The following is a 16,810-nucleotide window of genomic DNA, read 5'->3' as shown; positions in this document are numbered from 1 at the left end:
ATGTGTTTCGTTATGTTCCATGATCTGTAGCTGCTGCCGCCGGCGGACTCATCGGGCAGCTGCTGCTGCTGCGCTGATACCTTTTGCAGCAGCATGCCTTTCCTGCAAACTCCTTTTAGATTACGTTGGGTTACGCCTCTCCCGAAGGTGAAGGAAAGTGCATTCTCTCTCCATCCTGTCAGACAACCAGTAAACTATATAGTTATGTTTAGTTGTGCCTGGTTGCGCACATGATCTAAACTGGAGACAACATGGAGGAATAAGACACAATGGAGTGTCAGAAAACAAACAATGGCACAGTCTATTTTTCACCCATGCGCTCAAATACAAACACACACACGCACAAGTCACCAAAAACACTGAAAAGCCAAAAAAACGGTCTGTCTGAATGTCACACCTACATTGTTTGGCAGTTAAAAGGCTACATTTACGTAGCGTATTACGTATTTAAGTTTGCGTAGATTACGTAGTTCTGTTCCCAATAGGGTTGACTTTCTCTTTTTTTCTCTCAAGAACTGACCTGCCTCACTCCTAAAGCATCAATATTACTATCTTAAAAACAGGAGCATTGATAGATCTTGTTTTTATTCATCTATCACTGTGTATTAGTGATGTTTCTGTCAGTCCTACCAGTACAAGTGGGGACCTCTTAATAAAATGCTACTTTTGTTTACGTGCTCTAGACTATACACCAAATGCGGACGAAATCTTGAATTGCAGGAATATCTGGAAGAGAAATAACTATCCTATTAAGATGAGGCACAGATCACATAGTTTTCTAAAACATTCCACCATCTCCCAGCTGCAGAGGACAGAAGAGCAGCATGTATGGAATATTTTTGAGGGCAATGTCCCAGCTGAAGTTGGCAAAAAACTGTTGGTATGTGCGAACCACTTTCGTCGGCAGACTTGTAATCAAAGGAAGGGCTGTTCCAACTTTGCGAGGAATACCAACAGATGAGGGACATGTAAGTATACAAATTATTTGCTGTGTGTTTCTGTAGGTTAGGGTGAACTCGTGTGTGATGTACTGTGTGTTTTGCCATTGAGAACAGTTTTCATGATTTTGTGAATAATGCATATGAACATTTTTTCTAAGCTGGAATATGTTGGCATAGGCCAGGGCAAAACAAGTGTACTGTTGACTGCTACATGGTGTTTAGATTCTCTGCCCGAGCCCGGTCGGACCGGGCCCTTGATCAGGCATATGTGCTTTTTGTTTTAAATAACTCAAATAATTACTATATTTCCAGCTAGAAAACACGCATCTCTCTCCCCCCTCCATTTTTGTGTTGCTGCGTGGTGTACACGTGATGGGGCGTTCAGACCGAACGCGACAGACGCGAATACAATCGCTTCAGGCGCTTCATTCACGCCGCTTGATCATTTTGGACTATTCGCTTCATTCACGCCGCTTGATCATTTTGGACTATTCGCTTCATTCGCGTCATTCGCATCATTTGCGCTTGCCCGCTCATTTTTGAACCGATATTTCTCAACCCGCTCTCTTTCCACATCTATCATGACTGATATCACCACCGTTGCTGCACTGTACCTGCTGTACAAGTCCCAGAAACGCCGGAAAACCACCCGCCGTCGTGTCTGGATTCATGAAGTCCTCCGGAGACATACGGAGCTGGGGGAATTTTACTGTCTCCCCCAGGACCTCCGTCTGGATGACGACCGGTTCCAGCGGTACCTCAGGCTGACTGGAGCCCAGTTCGAGGACCTGTTAGCTCGGGTCGGTGCCAGGATCTCCCGCCTGGACACCAACTACAGGTGCTCCATCTCAGCTGAGGTGAGTTGCGGTTTCGTACAGCACCAGGTGCCCACACACAGCTACAATTAGCTTCTCCTCCCTCGTTGCTCTGAGCGACCGTAAACAACTGTACGTGAAGTTACGTCGTCGGCTTGAACTCGTCGCTGATTCGATGTCGCGGCGCGATGCCGCCTGAAAAGTTGGATATTTTCAACTTTATTCGCGTCGCTCCAGACGCTTCATTTGCGCCGCTCCAGACGCCTGAATCGCGTGTCATCGCGCCATTTACATTGATGTAGAGTTGCCGCTCCATTCGCGTCTATCGCGTTCGGTCTGAACGCCCCTTGAGTTATCCTCATGGTTAAAACGTGACTTGAAACGTACGTGACATCACTCCCCAAGACGCAAGAAGAAAGCAGAAATACACATTTTTACTAAGGAAAATGACAAAAATAATTGTAGTGACTTGAATAAATAACTTTAATCTGATTACTGATTTGGAAATATTAATTTAAAAAAAGATTAGAGTAGCGTAACGCGTTGCAGCTTTTAGTGCTTGAACTATACTGTAACAGTGCTGTCATGTGTTATCCTATCCATATCTGGGAATGCTGTGCAGGTTAATTAAACTGTGATTACTTGTAGAGAACATTTGCCCATTTCTTGTAATTGTTTTCATGTTTTATTTGTCTTTTTACTGTTCAAGACTCTACCTGGCTGCACTGCATTACAATGAGAAGGCTGATAGAGGACAAGCCACCACATCATCAGGAGATCCTCTTTTCAAACTGAGCTTTCCAAAGTCCAGGAAGGGAGAGTGCAGAGCCAAACCAGTGAAGACAGAGGATACATTCCCTTTTTACAGTTTTACAGTCTTTTATTTGAACCTCTCAAATTAAAATAAACATGGACACACAAGATGGTTTTCAAAATAAATAATAAGGAGAATGTATAAATAAGAAGTAATTAGGAGAAATAAGAAAAACTTTAAAACACTGCAGCACAAGGCATTTTGGTTCTACTGCAGTTTTCCTGTAAACATACATTTGTTTATTGCACTGCAGACTGTGGTGATACACTGTGGGACCTGATCTCAAGAAGGTTTTCCAGGACCCTGCCCCATATGTGAACGAGGTGCTGAAACTAATAATCCCTGAAGACCTCTCGGACCATGCAGAGAAGCAGCACAACTCTCACTCTCCACCCCAGAGAGCCCCAGCACCAGCTTACAAAGCTTCTGTAGGCTATATTGGCTGAACACAATTCAATATAAAGTCAGCACTGAATGTTTACACCCATGGCAACTAGATACTTTCTTTGTTATTATTTTCATATTGTTAATATATATATATAAAGTATATATAAAGTTTATAAACAGTTTCACTTCTGATTTATTTTCTCCTTCTTGTTATTATTTCATTCATGTCAACACATGTTTACAAATGTTTCTATAATAAAACATCTTTCCTAACTGTTCTGTGTTTTCAGTGTTTGATATGTAATTTTCATGTTAAGTAGAAGATAATAAACTATAAGCAATGTAAGATAGAGGAAGCAGTTATGTACTTTTCATCATAACACTTTTGCGATAAATGAATAGTATATATGTGACTAAAAGCTTCTTCCGCGGGCTGGAAGAGGTGGGCAGCACTGTGGGCGGCGCATGCAGTAGCACATTAGCATTTAAAGGGAAAGGCACTGAAACCGGCCAACTGGAGCAGTGCTGTGAAACTGGTGTTTCAAGAACTCTGCTGTGCTCAATCCTTCAGCTTTTTTCGACCAAAGCATGTTACTAACATTCCATTTAGACATCAAGGAACCATGTCAAGATGCAGAAATGACCATAATATGGGACCTTTAAAGTTGTAAGGACCTTTAAAAAGGTTTTTTTTTTGCTTTAACTTAATCATTGATTATTAATCCAACATTTGAAGTGTGCCTACCACTTTATACAAAGTCTACATTCCAGTCTTGTGATGCTGAATTATTAGACATAGACCAGATATCACCAGTCTTGGTGTTTTTTTGATTGCAGGTTGTGTTGAATGTAACAATAAAAACTGCATGAGCTCTTATAAAGGAAAACACATTTTATTTTTCAAAATATCCAAAGTTGACAAGACATCATCATCAATGCCAATCCTCTTTCCCCAATTACATTTGTTCATTGTAAAATACACTTGGAAAAATGTAACGTGAAGCACAATGCCACAATGTCAGCTAGGCATAGGATACAACAGTGTTTCCTTTTATTTGGCATCTAAAATTGTGGTCAAAGCACTAAATCCAGCATCACCTTTACAGGACATGGTCTTGAAGGACCTTCACAATGTCACTTAAGAATATATCATTTCCCTTCGGGGACAAATGAACATTGTCACGTAAATATAGCCCAAGCTTGTCAAACAGTATGTTTAGGTGATGAACTATACTCCCATTAACACACAGCATAAAGGTAGCCATCACGCTGTTCACAAACTTATGCACTTTTTCCATTTTCCCTGGGGGGGCATACCGCCAGTGGCGCCTCTGGTTGATGGAAGACAGAATAATCTTCATCTTGGGAAACTGTTTGTGGAGGTCATGCAGGTTAGCCTTCATTGCATCGAGAAGCAGCACACTTTTGACACGTCCAAGGTCATTGCCCCCACAGTGAATCACCAGCACATCTGGTGCAGTTCTTCTATTAAGGCACTGGTGGAAGAAGGGAAGGAGGTCATGCCAACACATGCCTCCCTTGCCAAACCACTGGACATGGGCAGACACACCAAGATTGGTCCCCATGCTCTCCAGTGCTCGCTGTTCACCACGTCGGACATAACTGTCACCCACAATCCATACTCTGCATCCTGCTGATAGAAGAGAAAAGTACCACATAAATAAGAAAATCAGATATTGCTATTTTTTTTTACTGAAAACATCTGTTCTCTATTGCTCCTTCTCTCTTAACATGATCATCTATTATAATGACATAAGTTATTTGTTCAAAGCCCAAGTTCATTACACTTAATTACACTACTTTATACTGGATAGTAATTTACAGCAAATAATGTTTTCAAATTAACACAGTAACCATTTGTTTGTTCTATAGTACACTAGCTACAACCTTAACTAAAACTTAAAAACCTCTCTCGGGATTCTGGCATTCCACAACAAGACATACTCAAAAAATATAATGTGTGTTTACATACCTTTCTCTTGGAGTGGGAATTTATGGACTTCTTGTTGTTTTGGATGAACAAAGCGAACTACTGACAGAGACTAGGAGTTCATGATATTAAAGACAACAAATATTTTGAATTGTACACATTAGAAAGTGTAACTTTGCATATTTAATTAGTATGGATATACTAAACATATAAATATTTCTTATGAAGAGAAAAAGCATTGGTCATATGTAACTTACCTCATCTTGTTGGAAAGTTTTGCTGTCTCAAAAACTGCGATGAGAAACACTTCCAGTAGGCACCAAATACCACAACTACTGTGAAGAACACAGACTATTAAGAGAATCCAGAGCAGATACCTGGACAGTGATTGGTTCCTTAGGTTAGGGGATGTAAATATGTGCTGACACAGTCATGCAAATTATTCTGACCAGACATCTGGACAGGGATTGGTTCCCTTGGTTAGGGGATGTAAATGTGTGCTGACACAGTCATGCAAATTATTCTGACCGGACATCTGGACAGGGATCAGAATCAGAGTCAGAATCAGAAAAACTTTATTGTCCCCTGCAAAAAGCAGTGGAAATGTGTCTTTGACGTGTTCACAGATGTGCAGTTAACATAAAAACAGCAACACAATAAATAAAATAAAATAAATACAGTGCATACGTACAATACAGAATGAGGACATTAATATGGTCACCTTTGTTATCAAAACAAGGTCATGTAAGTTCAAGTGGAGAAGAGAAGCATCTCTTCCTAGACCTTTAAGTGTTCACCTCATAGAAATGTAAATGTAGCACATTCCACAGACAACACCACTCGGCCTTCATTCAGATGTCAAATGAGAGCTATATGGCCCTTTATATGAGACAAAGAGACTGCAGGTCCATATCAACGGCAGACAGGTGTAGAGTACAAATAATCACCTGTACAGGAAGACAGTGGGAAGGACTGCTTTTCTAAAAAAAATGGACCAGACGGCCATTCCTAGCTTCTAACACAGCTGAAAGCACTGAACAGATTTGTTCCAGAACTTGTCTTGGTCTCCCCAAACATCCCAGGTTGGGGCCAGTGTGTTCCTGCCTTAAAACAGAGAAGATGATCCCCAGTTGGATGGTACAGATTGATTCAAATCCCCTCTTTGCTTGGAAGAAGTGGGACTGGGCCCTAAATGTCATGCAACAAAGGGCCAGAGGTCTGACTTCGACCTGGGCCGCTGCAGTGAGGAACGGGCCTCTGTCCTGGGGAGTCATCATCTTTTCTTCTTGCTTCAGCTGCTCTCTCACTCCAGAATTCCACTGGTTACATGAGCTAAATTATCCCTTGTTCTCTGATAATCTTATTAATCTTGATTTGACATTCCTTGCCAGTATTTCTACTTGTAGACAATGGAAGATCCTCAAAAGGTTCAGTGATCCCTCCCAGTGTATTAACTGTCAGCCATTAAAACATTGTGCCCTTTTCTGAACAAAAACAGGGAATTACCTCACAATCTACTTCATAATCATGTGTTATTTCATATGTTTTTTCCCTCTCATAGTAGGAGATACACTGTAAAAAGCCAAAAGCTTCTAACACAGCTGAAAGCACTGAACAGATTTGTTCCACAACTTGTCTAAGTCTCCCCAAACATCCAACGTTGGGGCCAGTGTGTTCCTGCCTTAAAACAGAGAAGATGATCCCCAGTTGGATGGTACAGATTGATTCAAATCCCCTCTTTGCTTGGAAGAAGTGAGACTGGGCACTAAATGTCATGCAACAAAGGGCCAGAGGTCTGACTTTGACCTGGGCCGCTGCAGTGAGGAACGGGCCTCTGTCCTGAAGAGTCATCATCTTTTCTTCTTGCTTCAGCTGCTCTCTCACTCCAGAATTCCACTGGTTACATGAGCTAAATTATCCCTTGTTCTCTGATAATCTTATTAATCTTGATTTGACATTCCTTGCCAGTATTTCTACTTGTAGACAATGGAAGATCCTCAAAAAGTTTAGAGATCCCTCCCAGTGTATCAACTGTCAGCCATTAAAACATTGTGCCCTTTTCTGAACAAAAACAGGGAATTACCTCACAATCTACTTCATAATCATGTGTCATTTCATATATTTTTTCCCTCTCATAGTAGGAGATACACTGTAAGACAATTCACTTAATCTAAGAGAGTGACATGTGACTTCAAGTTGAGAGTTGGACAAAAGATGCTTGGGGTCCACTTGAACTTACAAGACCTTGATTCGATAACAAAGGTGAATATTTGCATCGTAGTCCTAACCAAGGGAACCAATCCCTGTCCAGATGTCTGGTCAGAGTCATTTGCATCTCTGTGTCAGCACACATTTACATCCCCTAACCAAGGGAACCAATCCCTGTCCAGATATCTGCTCAGGATTCTGTATATATTCTGGGCTTTTTTCACAGAAAGTTTTCCAGCCTTTGGTACTTTTTGTCAGTGTTTAACACTGTGGTATTTTTGGACGACGACTACAGACTTTGAGAAATTCTTCTTTCTCTTCGAACATTCTTCTATTTTTGCCTTCTACCAGCTTCACCGCTAAAGTGATAGGTAAGTTCAACATTTTTACATATACCCTTGAATGGATGAATCTGTTGAGCCTGTTACTATCAATATGCTTTAGAGTAGATGCAGTAGAGTCAAAGGTTTTTTTTCTCCACTAGTCAAAATACCTCCATTTTAGCATTTCTGTTAAATGTAATTGTATAAATTTCATTATGACTTCATTTCATGGATTTTCATGAAAATAATCATGTTGAAACATATGTAGAATTCATGAGACCTTGCAAAATCCTAGAGCTGTCTCCAAATGCTTTTTTGATTAATGAATTCTTTAGGCCCCAGACCAAAATTACGCATTTAGTGATTCTTTGTTTATATGATGAAATCCTTGTGGGTTCCTGGATTGGTTGCTTCAGTGAGTAGTAGGGGGGCTGCTGGGGGTGGGGGAGCTGGAATCAAACCTGGTGAAAAACTGGTTGAACTTGTTTGCTTAATGTTCATTTGCCTCAGCCGCTCCTCCCCCTTTCCTGGATTGGATCAAAATTTGTCCTGATCATTCAAGACACCCTGTGGAAACTTGGCCACATGTTTTCATTTCAATAGCTGTTGCTGAATGGTAACATTCATTTAAATTAACAAGCACCACAGCTTTATGGTTTTGCAAGGTCCCGCTAATTGGTATATTGATCTTCTGATGGTGAGGTCCCTTTAGCTCTGCCTGGCTGTGTTTTGGAAACTGATTTAGTTTCTGTCTAGTGTTTTAGAGTTGGATGTACTGCCCTATTATAAACCTTTATTCTAGCCATAGTAAGTGTACTTAAAGTACTTAAAGACCAATGAAGTCCTGACTGTCATTGTCAATTGTTGCCTGACTTCAACTCCACTGAACATTATAATTTTGGCAGTAGCAAAGCTACTACTGCTTTCATGAAGTCACTATGGCTTTCATGCTTGTCATCAAATTACATAAAGCAGCCAATTTAAATATACTTGTTATTGGTGAAGACAACGCATCATGTATAATATCATCTTAATTACTCCACAGAAAAATGACATCCAGAAGGGTCCAACCTGAAAAGGAAGCCTTGCACTTCATTGCTGCTGGCAAAGATGACTATGACTATGGAGACCCTAACTGTCTGTGGCATGTATGTATATATCTATTTCTATTTACACATTTTGCTTCTTTGACACACACAATTTCGTCATTTCACTAAGTTGTAAGGACTCTCATCCATAGCAATATTGTGGATATGATTCGATTAGAAACTGGTTGAAATTCTTTTTAAGCTCATTTTCGAAAACCCGAAACTTCAGCTTGCCAATTACATTGTGCAGTATAAAATATTCATTAAGTGTGAGAAAAATTGTAAGGTATCTTAATTGACTGTCCCTGACGTGAGCAATAACAAAGAAAGAAAATGGATTATAGACCTCACAGTAACCAATCTCTTCTTCTTCAATACTTCAACTATTCACTGAAGATACTCTTTAGTCATTTTTCTAGATATATTGTGTATTGTTTCACCCTCATATTGCCATAATCTTATTGGGTTTTCTGTATTTTCAAGGAATCTCGATGGAGGACTTCATTGGAAAATCTTCACTCAATGTCTGACGTGATGAAAATTGATGATGTCGTTTTCAACCCCAAAATGAAGATTGCAAATGGATGCAATGCTGCAGAAATATTCCCAGGACTCCTGCACAACCGCCCTGTGGCAGTGAAACGAGTTCCCAAACACATGTCCAAAAAAGAATTGGAGATGGCTCATTTTCTGTGTTCAAAAAATTTACAAGTGGAACATGTTGCAACCCATTTCTGTGTTGGAAGATGCTTACTTTGCCTATTTTGTCTCCCCTCTCTGTGAATACAACCTAGGTGAACTGATTGAAAAGAAGAATCTTCCTGAGAGACAAAACCTTACCAAGAAGCGAAGACAAGAAATTTGCCAGGAGTTATTGCTGGGGCTTGAGGAACTCCACTCCAACGGGATTTTGCACAGACACCTGAAGCCTGAAAATATTTTGTTTGGTAAAAGTTTATAGATGAAATTAACCTGTATTATGCATTTTGGTCATGTTTGGTTGTGATTTCGTAGATGACCTTTAATGGGCATATGAATAAGGAGTATTTTTGCTCTTCCACAGACGTCAACAACAAACTGTATCTCACAGACTGTGGAGCAAGCAGAATAAAGGATCTTGCACAGGCCACTTGGTCCAGTTACGAGGATGTTGGAGGCCCACAATGCACATACAAAGAAGGAATCAGATATCCAAGTGAGCTGAGCTTGAAAATGTTCATTTAAATGTAATTAATGATGCTATTTTGATCCATGACCACTAAGATTGGATTTCTCAAATGTAATAATATAAATATACCATTTCAAGTTGTCCTGCTTAGTCATTCTCATTCTCTACAGTTTGACTAGGTAAATGCAAGTAGTTTAATGTGAAGAGCGATTTTGGTGACTCCTAGTTGACATTATTTCAATTTCTCCCATTACATTTTAGGTAGCGGGGTGCTTGGTGCATTACATATACTACAGACTATATATATACTACAATATTACAGACTGATGGGCAACATCCCTATCAAACCAGAAGACCCTACTCCAGTGATCCACTTCGGCTGGCTCAAAATGTCAAAACAGGCAACTTCACTCTTCATTTTGAAGAAAAATGGAGGAGCCTGAAGGATATTATTACCAGAATGCTGAATAGCTCATTTGAAAAACGTCCAACCATTGGGGAATGCCTTCAGGTTTTCACATGTAAGTGCCAAGACTAACACTCTCTTCACCTTAAATATTCTATATTCTTTATTTGAGGTTCCTTCCATGCCAGCTCACTGAGAATTCAGAACCCCTCCTTGTTCATGTCATGAAGGGGTGGGGGGTGTGACAGGTTTTGTGGTGGCTGCCAGCAGAGGGTTGAGGGTTAGTGACGAGGGATATGGTGTCTACTGCGGGGGTTGGTGTGGGACTGTGGGAGCTGTGTGGGTTTTGTCCTGGAGGTGTCGCTCAGAGGAGCAGCAGGGGGGCTGGGGGAGGTGCTCCTCCTCCTCTCCTCTGGAAGCCATTTATCTCTCTCATCCCACTCCACATGTCCCTGGTATTGTTGTTCTCCAGTTTGTATTCAAACTATGTAATAAATATAAATAAATATATATAGAATACACATACAAGAATCACAAAAATGCTCAAATTTAGCGGAGTGGGCCAAACCTAAAAAAATCATTACTTAAAAATTATTTGGATTGCAGCTATAGTATTTTAAGAGGTCCACTGAATTTAAGATACATTTTAACATGTGTTTTTCAAGAACTTTCATGACGTGAACTGGGATGGCCAAGGTGAGCTGGTATGGCATGACCCATGTGTGTGTATGATTCTGTTCATAAGAAAAATGTTATCCTTAGAACACTCCAGTGGAAACAATGAATCCTATTTTAATGTATTTACAGGTTTCACACAACAGTCCGGTTACAGGGGAACCACAACCAACACCGGCAGCGTGAATATAAATGAAGTGAGTACATACATGACCACTGAGAAGTTTACCCTGTCCCTGGAAATGTCAGATAAAGAGGAACAGGAACAACAAGCAGAAGCAGAAAAGTCTTCTGACACTGAAGAGGAATTATCTGTGCGTGAAATAGTAAGGAAGGAAGAGAATTGTGAAACAAATTCCTAAAAATTAGATATAATAAATGTATGAAAATGATGTGTGGCTATGAATTTCTTTCATTTCAGATCACAGAGCAGCGGTTGGAAATGACGAATAAAGAGCAGGAACGACAAGCAGAAGCAGACACTTCTTCCACCCCAACAGATGAATTACTTGTGTGTGAAATGGTAATTAGGGCTTTTAATTACATGAACACAAATGGGTAAAATGTATAAGATAATTGTATGCAGAAACAAAGTGCTGTTATGAATTTCATATATTATTATATTTTGTATTATAGGCAAATGTAAAAGTAACTCATGTTTCTTTACTTTAGGACACGGAGCAACAACTTCCCCTTTCCCATGAAATGTCAGATGACGATAAACAACAAGCTGAAGAGGAAACAGCAGAAAAGGAAATAATTCGAGGACCACCTTCAAAAACCCCAATGCCGATGGATCAAAATACCCATGACCTTCAACAAAATAGTATCCAAGTGAAAACTTCGTCAAACAGTCAACATCAGCAGATCTATGACAAGAAAAATGTCTGCCTGTACTGTCAGCGGCCATATGCAAAAATTACAAGACATCTAAAACAGAAGCATCAGGATAAACCTGAAGTGGCAAAGGCACTTGCACACAGGCAAGGTTCAGCCATGCGCAATCTTCTTTTGAGCAAAATGAGGAACCTTGGAAACTACAACCACAACTATTCAGTCATGGAATCTGGGAAAGGACAAATTGTACCTAAAAGGCAAGCAACCTGTAAATCAACAGCAACAGACTACCTGCCTTGCAAGTTTTGCTTTGCTATGTACCTCAAAACAGACCTCTGGAGACACCTAAAGCGGTGCAAACTGCAAGTGAAAGAGGATGGTCCAGTGAACAGACGACTCCAGACATCCTGTTCCCTGATGTTGCCCATGGATGCTTCAGTTTCCAGTGGATTTAAAAAAGTCCTTGAGCAGATGGCATATGACACAGTAACCCAAGTGGTGAAATCTGACACTCTGATTCTTTCACTAGGAGAGAGAATGTTCTCCAAAAATGGAGAAAATGTGAGACAATGGTCAGACATTGGAAACAAGATGAGGGAACTCGCAAGACTTCTTGTGGCAGCAAGACAGATTGATGAAGACATTGTCTTTTTGAAGGACTTGATCAGCCCAGTAAAGTTTAACACAGTACTTGAGAAAGAAAATGACTGGGTTTGATGATTGAACACGCCGGTTTTCAGTTCCTTCAACTGCACTTAAATTGCGATATTCCCTTGTGACTGTGACATCGATTTTACAAGGACAAGCTCTGCGTCAACAGGATAATGACTTAAAGACAAGAGCAGAGGAATTTCAAAAACTGATTACGATGGAATGGTCGACACATGTGTCATTCAGTGCAATGAAAACCCTGGAGCAGAAAAAAATGGAACCAACCCCAAACACTGCCTCAGGCAAAAGACATTACAATGCTCCAAGTTCACCTGAACAAGCAAGAAGAGCTCCACAAAAACGATCTGATTCACCATCAAACAAAAACTGCATGGGGTTAGCTAGCTCAGGTCACTCTGACACAGCTGATTCTGTTTAATCGTCGTCGTGCAGGAGAAGTTTCGAGGATGGAGGTCAAAACATACATGCAGAGAAACAAAGGGAGTATGCAAGATGAAATTCTGGCCAGCCTGTCAAAGGTAGAAAGATCCTTATGCAAGATACTCACCAGGGTAGAAATACGAGGGAAGAGGGGCCGCAAGGTACCTGTGCTCTTCCCAAACAATATTAAAATGTCAGTTGACCTCCTGATAAAAAACAGGGAAGCAGTTGGGATTTCCCCAAGCAATCCCTACATTTTTGCCCACCTAAATTATGGATCTTGCTCTACAAAGTGGACTGGGAGAATTTAAAGGAAAGTCCCTGCAAGACATCATTCCAAACATCAATATAAAGGATATTAAGAACATCTGTTTTTTATTGTTTTGTTAAAGAAATCAAAGACAGTATACTTAGAAAAAAAAACAACTTGTACTGTGTAATATAAGCTTTAAATATTTTGTTGCAGCTGAAGAGGAGGACAGCGACACAGATGCAGAAGATGTCCTGCCTGAGCAGACAGCCACCTCAAGTCAAAAAGGTAAGGTTATGCACAACATGTAGTACCCAGGTAAAGAAAAATCTGTTTACTAAACGCAGCGTGACTTTCAATTATTCATGGTTTCAGGAAACTCAGCGCATGGAGGCTCTGAAGAGGCTGCTACCTCTAGAAGGTCATCAGGGGAAGTTGAGAAATCACCATCAAGTCAAAGCGGTACGTTATTCCATTGATTTGAAAGATTATCTTTATGAAACATAATGACTTTCGTTGACGATAATTGATGGTGGTCATTTTCATTCATCCATTTATTCACATTATTTCTTCATTTATTTTCAGGGAAATCCAGAAGGCATTGGTCAACGATGGAAAGAAAACTTATCGAACGCTACTTCAAAGGCTACCTGATGGAAATGAAGACCCCAGGAAAAGAGGAATGTCAGCGATTCCTAAAAGAACACCAGACTCTAAGGGATAACGGGAGAGACTGGAAGGCAGTGAAATACTTTGTGCACAACAAAATAACAGCTATCAAGCGAAAGTTGAACCAACAGTATTAAGATCATTAACACTGGGCACCAGTATCTTGAGAGCTCGCATACTGGATTATCAGTGTTATGTGCCTGAATACTGGGAGCTCGCATTCTGGATTATCACTGTTATGTGCTTGAATACTGGGAGCTCACATTCTGAATTATCAGTCTTATGTGCCTGAATACTGGGAGCTCGCATCCCGAATAATCAGTTTTATGTGCCTGAATACTGGGAGCTCGCATTACGGAGCATCAGTGTAAGGGTCATAACATTGGTTTTTCATGTGAACGGAGCATCAGTGTAAGGGTCATAACATTGGTTTTTCATGTAAACGGAGCGTCAGTGTGAGGGTCAAAACATTGTTTTTCTGGTGAATGTGGCATCAGTGTGAGGGTCAAAATATTGTTTTGTCATGTGAACAGAGCATCAGTGCATCATAACATTTAATAGCAATAACATCTGTAGTCATTTAAATAGCACTCTGTCATAACATTGAAATGATTGTTTTGTTTTTTTTATATCTAGACTTATTTATTAACTCCAGTTGTTTATATAAACATTGATATACTTGAACTTTGCTCCACACCGAAAATAACTCATCACTGAGGGTGGAAAGACTGTACTACCGCGGGGGGAGCTCTTATAGTGAGTTTATGAGATTTTCCACATGATAATCTGTCTCTGTAGTTTATCATGTGGAAAGCCATTTCCATCGTTAGGAGTACAGCAAAAGCAAGAGAGAAACTCTCAGTTTAGGAGTGTGTGTGGATTTAAAAGCACTTTAAATAAACTTTGGCTTAACACAGCTCTGTATTGTCTTTGTGTTTTTTGTTATCTGTAGTTATAATTATCTGAACATTGTATAATATGAACATTGTTGGGCACTGAAAACACTGTAGAAATATACAGAAAAACAGACAGCCACAGGATAAGTGTCATTCAATACCATCCAACAGGGGACTTGTGCCATTTTGTACAGGCAGAGAAAGGGACTAATGCAACACAGTTGACAAACTTAACTCTTTTACAGCTTTTCTGACAAAAAGCAACATATAAAGACCTATTAGACAGTATCAGTGAGAACCCTGATGCAGTATTGTTATGTGCATTCACATTTATCAATCCCATTATGATACTGCTCGGCATGGCCACCCTCAAATATACATTCTACATTTGCTAAACAAAAATATAGAACTTAATGTGACAGTATTTTGTATTCAAGTATTCAAATTAATCATTTTAAATTTATCCCAGTTATTTTTCCTCTAAATTACTTGATACTCTCCTGCCTTTTTGGTGGCTATTTATTTCAATAGTTTTTTGCTTAAAACTTAAGACATCCACAAAAGCTGAACCTCAATCTTTTTTGATAATAAGCTTAATAACAAACCTATTTAGCCTTTTTTTTACAAATTCCTTCTCATAATTGTTGATGTTACTGTTTTCTTGTACCAAAAAAGAAAACAAAATAATTTTATTCTGGTTTTCCAGTTTCTTCCTTTTTTTTTTTATTGTGAAAATCAATATTATTGTTCTGCTCTGTGGGTACCCTTTAATTTTAATGCAGTGTAGTTGCTTTCTCTATTTTGTTGCATGTTGTAAGAGACTGGTTTCTCCAGTCCCCTCTGCAGTCTGAACGACCCTCTGGGGCTGCAGGCCATTCATATGCATGAGTATTAAGTACGACGTGTGTGAGTTAATCCTTACAATTCCTGCTCCAGTCTGCCAGGAGAGTGTTAAGTATGGATTTAAACACTCACACGACTCCAGGTCCCCTCGTGGTAAATATGAAAAAAATTTACCAGCAGGCTTTAGGCATGATTCTAGCATGATTGAAGGCATGTGCAAGAGGGGACCTGAAAAATGTCCCGTTAGCCGTGTGTGTGTTACGATCCGGAGGTCCCCTGTTATAGAGTTACACAAGTGCACACACACACACACACACACACACACACACACAAACACATCCTCATCATATTAGTGCCAAACAGACAATTGCACTATGAATCTGAATAGTCTCGCGTCTGACCAGTGTCCTCCTCAACAGATATATCTGTTTCTATGGAATCTGTTCCCTCAGTGTGATGAAGTGATGGTCCCTCATGTCTTTTCCCTCTCTCTCGTCTGTCTCTCTCCTCCACTTCCTCTCTCTGACTTGACTGTCCACCTGCATCTTCTCCTGCTTTCACCTGTCACAGGAGTTGTCAACTACTCCATTCTGTGATCATAATATGTCTGTGATGAAAAATAGACTCAATGTGAAATTTAATCTGGAATTTTACAGGGGGGCACAGCATATGTTTACCGGGGCATGTGTCCCGGTAAAAAGTGTCTGGCTACGCCCCTGCTTTCCGCCCTCTTACTCTACAGCTTTTTAGCCTTTTCAGAAATTCATTTTTCTATATCTTCAGCTCCTTCAAACATTCAACTTCATGTTCAGCAATTAAAATGTCCAACTTTTTCCACTCTTTTAGCCCCCTTAAGCTTTTCTGCCCTTTAAGCTTTTGAAAATATTCACCTTTCTGCCTTTCCAATTCCTTTAAACATTCTGCTTCCATGTTCAGCAATGAAAATGTTTAACTTTATGAACTCTTTTAGCCCTCCTAAGCTTTTCTGCCTTTCAGCTTTTTAAAATATTCATCTTTCTTTTGAGATACAGACACCATTCCAACTTTGTAATATATAAATATTTTGGTGATAACTGTTACAGTTTTTTTCAAAAATCACAGGGGTTTGGGAGGCATTTTCCCATTCATTCTAATGGGGACATTTTAGTCTTTGGCTCTGCTCCTGTTCCACCATGTGTGCAGCCATTTTAAGCTTTTTCTGCCTTTAACTTTTCTCCTTTTCAACCTTTTTTCACCTCTTCAAGCTCTTTCATCCCTCTTTGTCTACAGCTTTTTAGCCTTTTCAGCCTTTATTCACCTTTTTAAGCTCTTTCAGCCCTCTTACTCTACAGCTTTTTAGCCTTTTTAGATATTCAACTTCTGCCTTTTCAACTCCTTTAAAATTCAACTTCATATTCAGCTAGAAAAACTGTTCAGCTATCAAAATGTTGAACTTTGTTAGCCCATT

At 39.9% G+C, this 16,810-nt stretch overlaps 2 protein-coding genes across 8 annotated transcripts in view; one reads left to right on the top strand and one right to left on the bottom strand.

Annotated features, from left to right (window-relative positions):
- Nucleotides 1-16,810, bottom strand: part of LOC115582628 (uncharacterized) — a 43,621-nt gene that overhangs the window by 15,015 nt on the left and 11,796 nt on the right. The gene's annotated exons all lie outside the window — the stretch shown is intronic.
- Nucleotides 7,325-16,384, top strand: LOC115582625 (uncharacterized). 5 transcript variants are annotated; one of them, XM_030418692.1, is made up of 10 exons: nt 7,325-7,487; nt 8,485-8,587; nt 9,011-9,474; nt 9,591-9,722; nt 9,957-10,216; nt 10,909-11,102; nt 11,198-11,299; nt 11,449-13,243; nt 13,331-13,417; nt 13,541-16,384. In XM_030418692.1, exons 5-8 carry the CDS (start codon nt 10,156-10,158, stop codon nt 12,328-12,330), a joined length of 1,239 nt encoding a protein of 412 aa, XP_030274552.1. In that variant the 5' UTR covers nt 7,325-7,487; nt 8,485-8,587; nt 9,011-9,474; nt 9,591-9,722; nt 9,957-10,155; the 3' UTR covers nt 12,331-13,243; nt 13,331-13,417; nt 13,541-16,384. The 5 variants fall into 5 exon arrangements, with proteins under 5 accessions (XP_030274552.1, XP_030274553.1, XP_030274550.1 ...); XM_030418693.1 differs by having other exon boundaries at nt 7,325-8,587; nt 10,909-10,973; XM_030418690.1 differs by lacking the exons at nt 7,325-7,487; nt 8,485-8,587; nt 9,011-9,474; nt 9,591-9,722; nt 9,957-10,216 and having other exon boundaries at nt 10,790-11,102; nt 11,449-12,803; nt 13,172-13,243.

The sequence above is a fragment of the Sparus aurata genome, chromosome 6 (assembly GCF_900880675.1).
Source record: "Sparus aurata chromosome 6, fSpaAur1.1, whole genome shotgun sequence".
NCBI lineage: Eukaryota > Metazoa > Chordata > Actinopteri > Spariformes > Sparidae > Sparus > Sparus aurata.
Note: the sequence above shows the minus strand (reverse complement) of the source record. Positions and strands in the feature narration are given on the sequence as shown.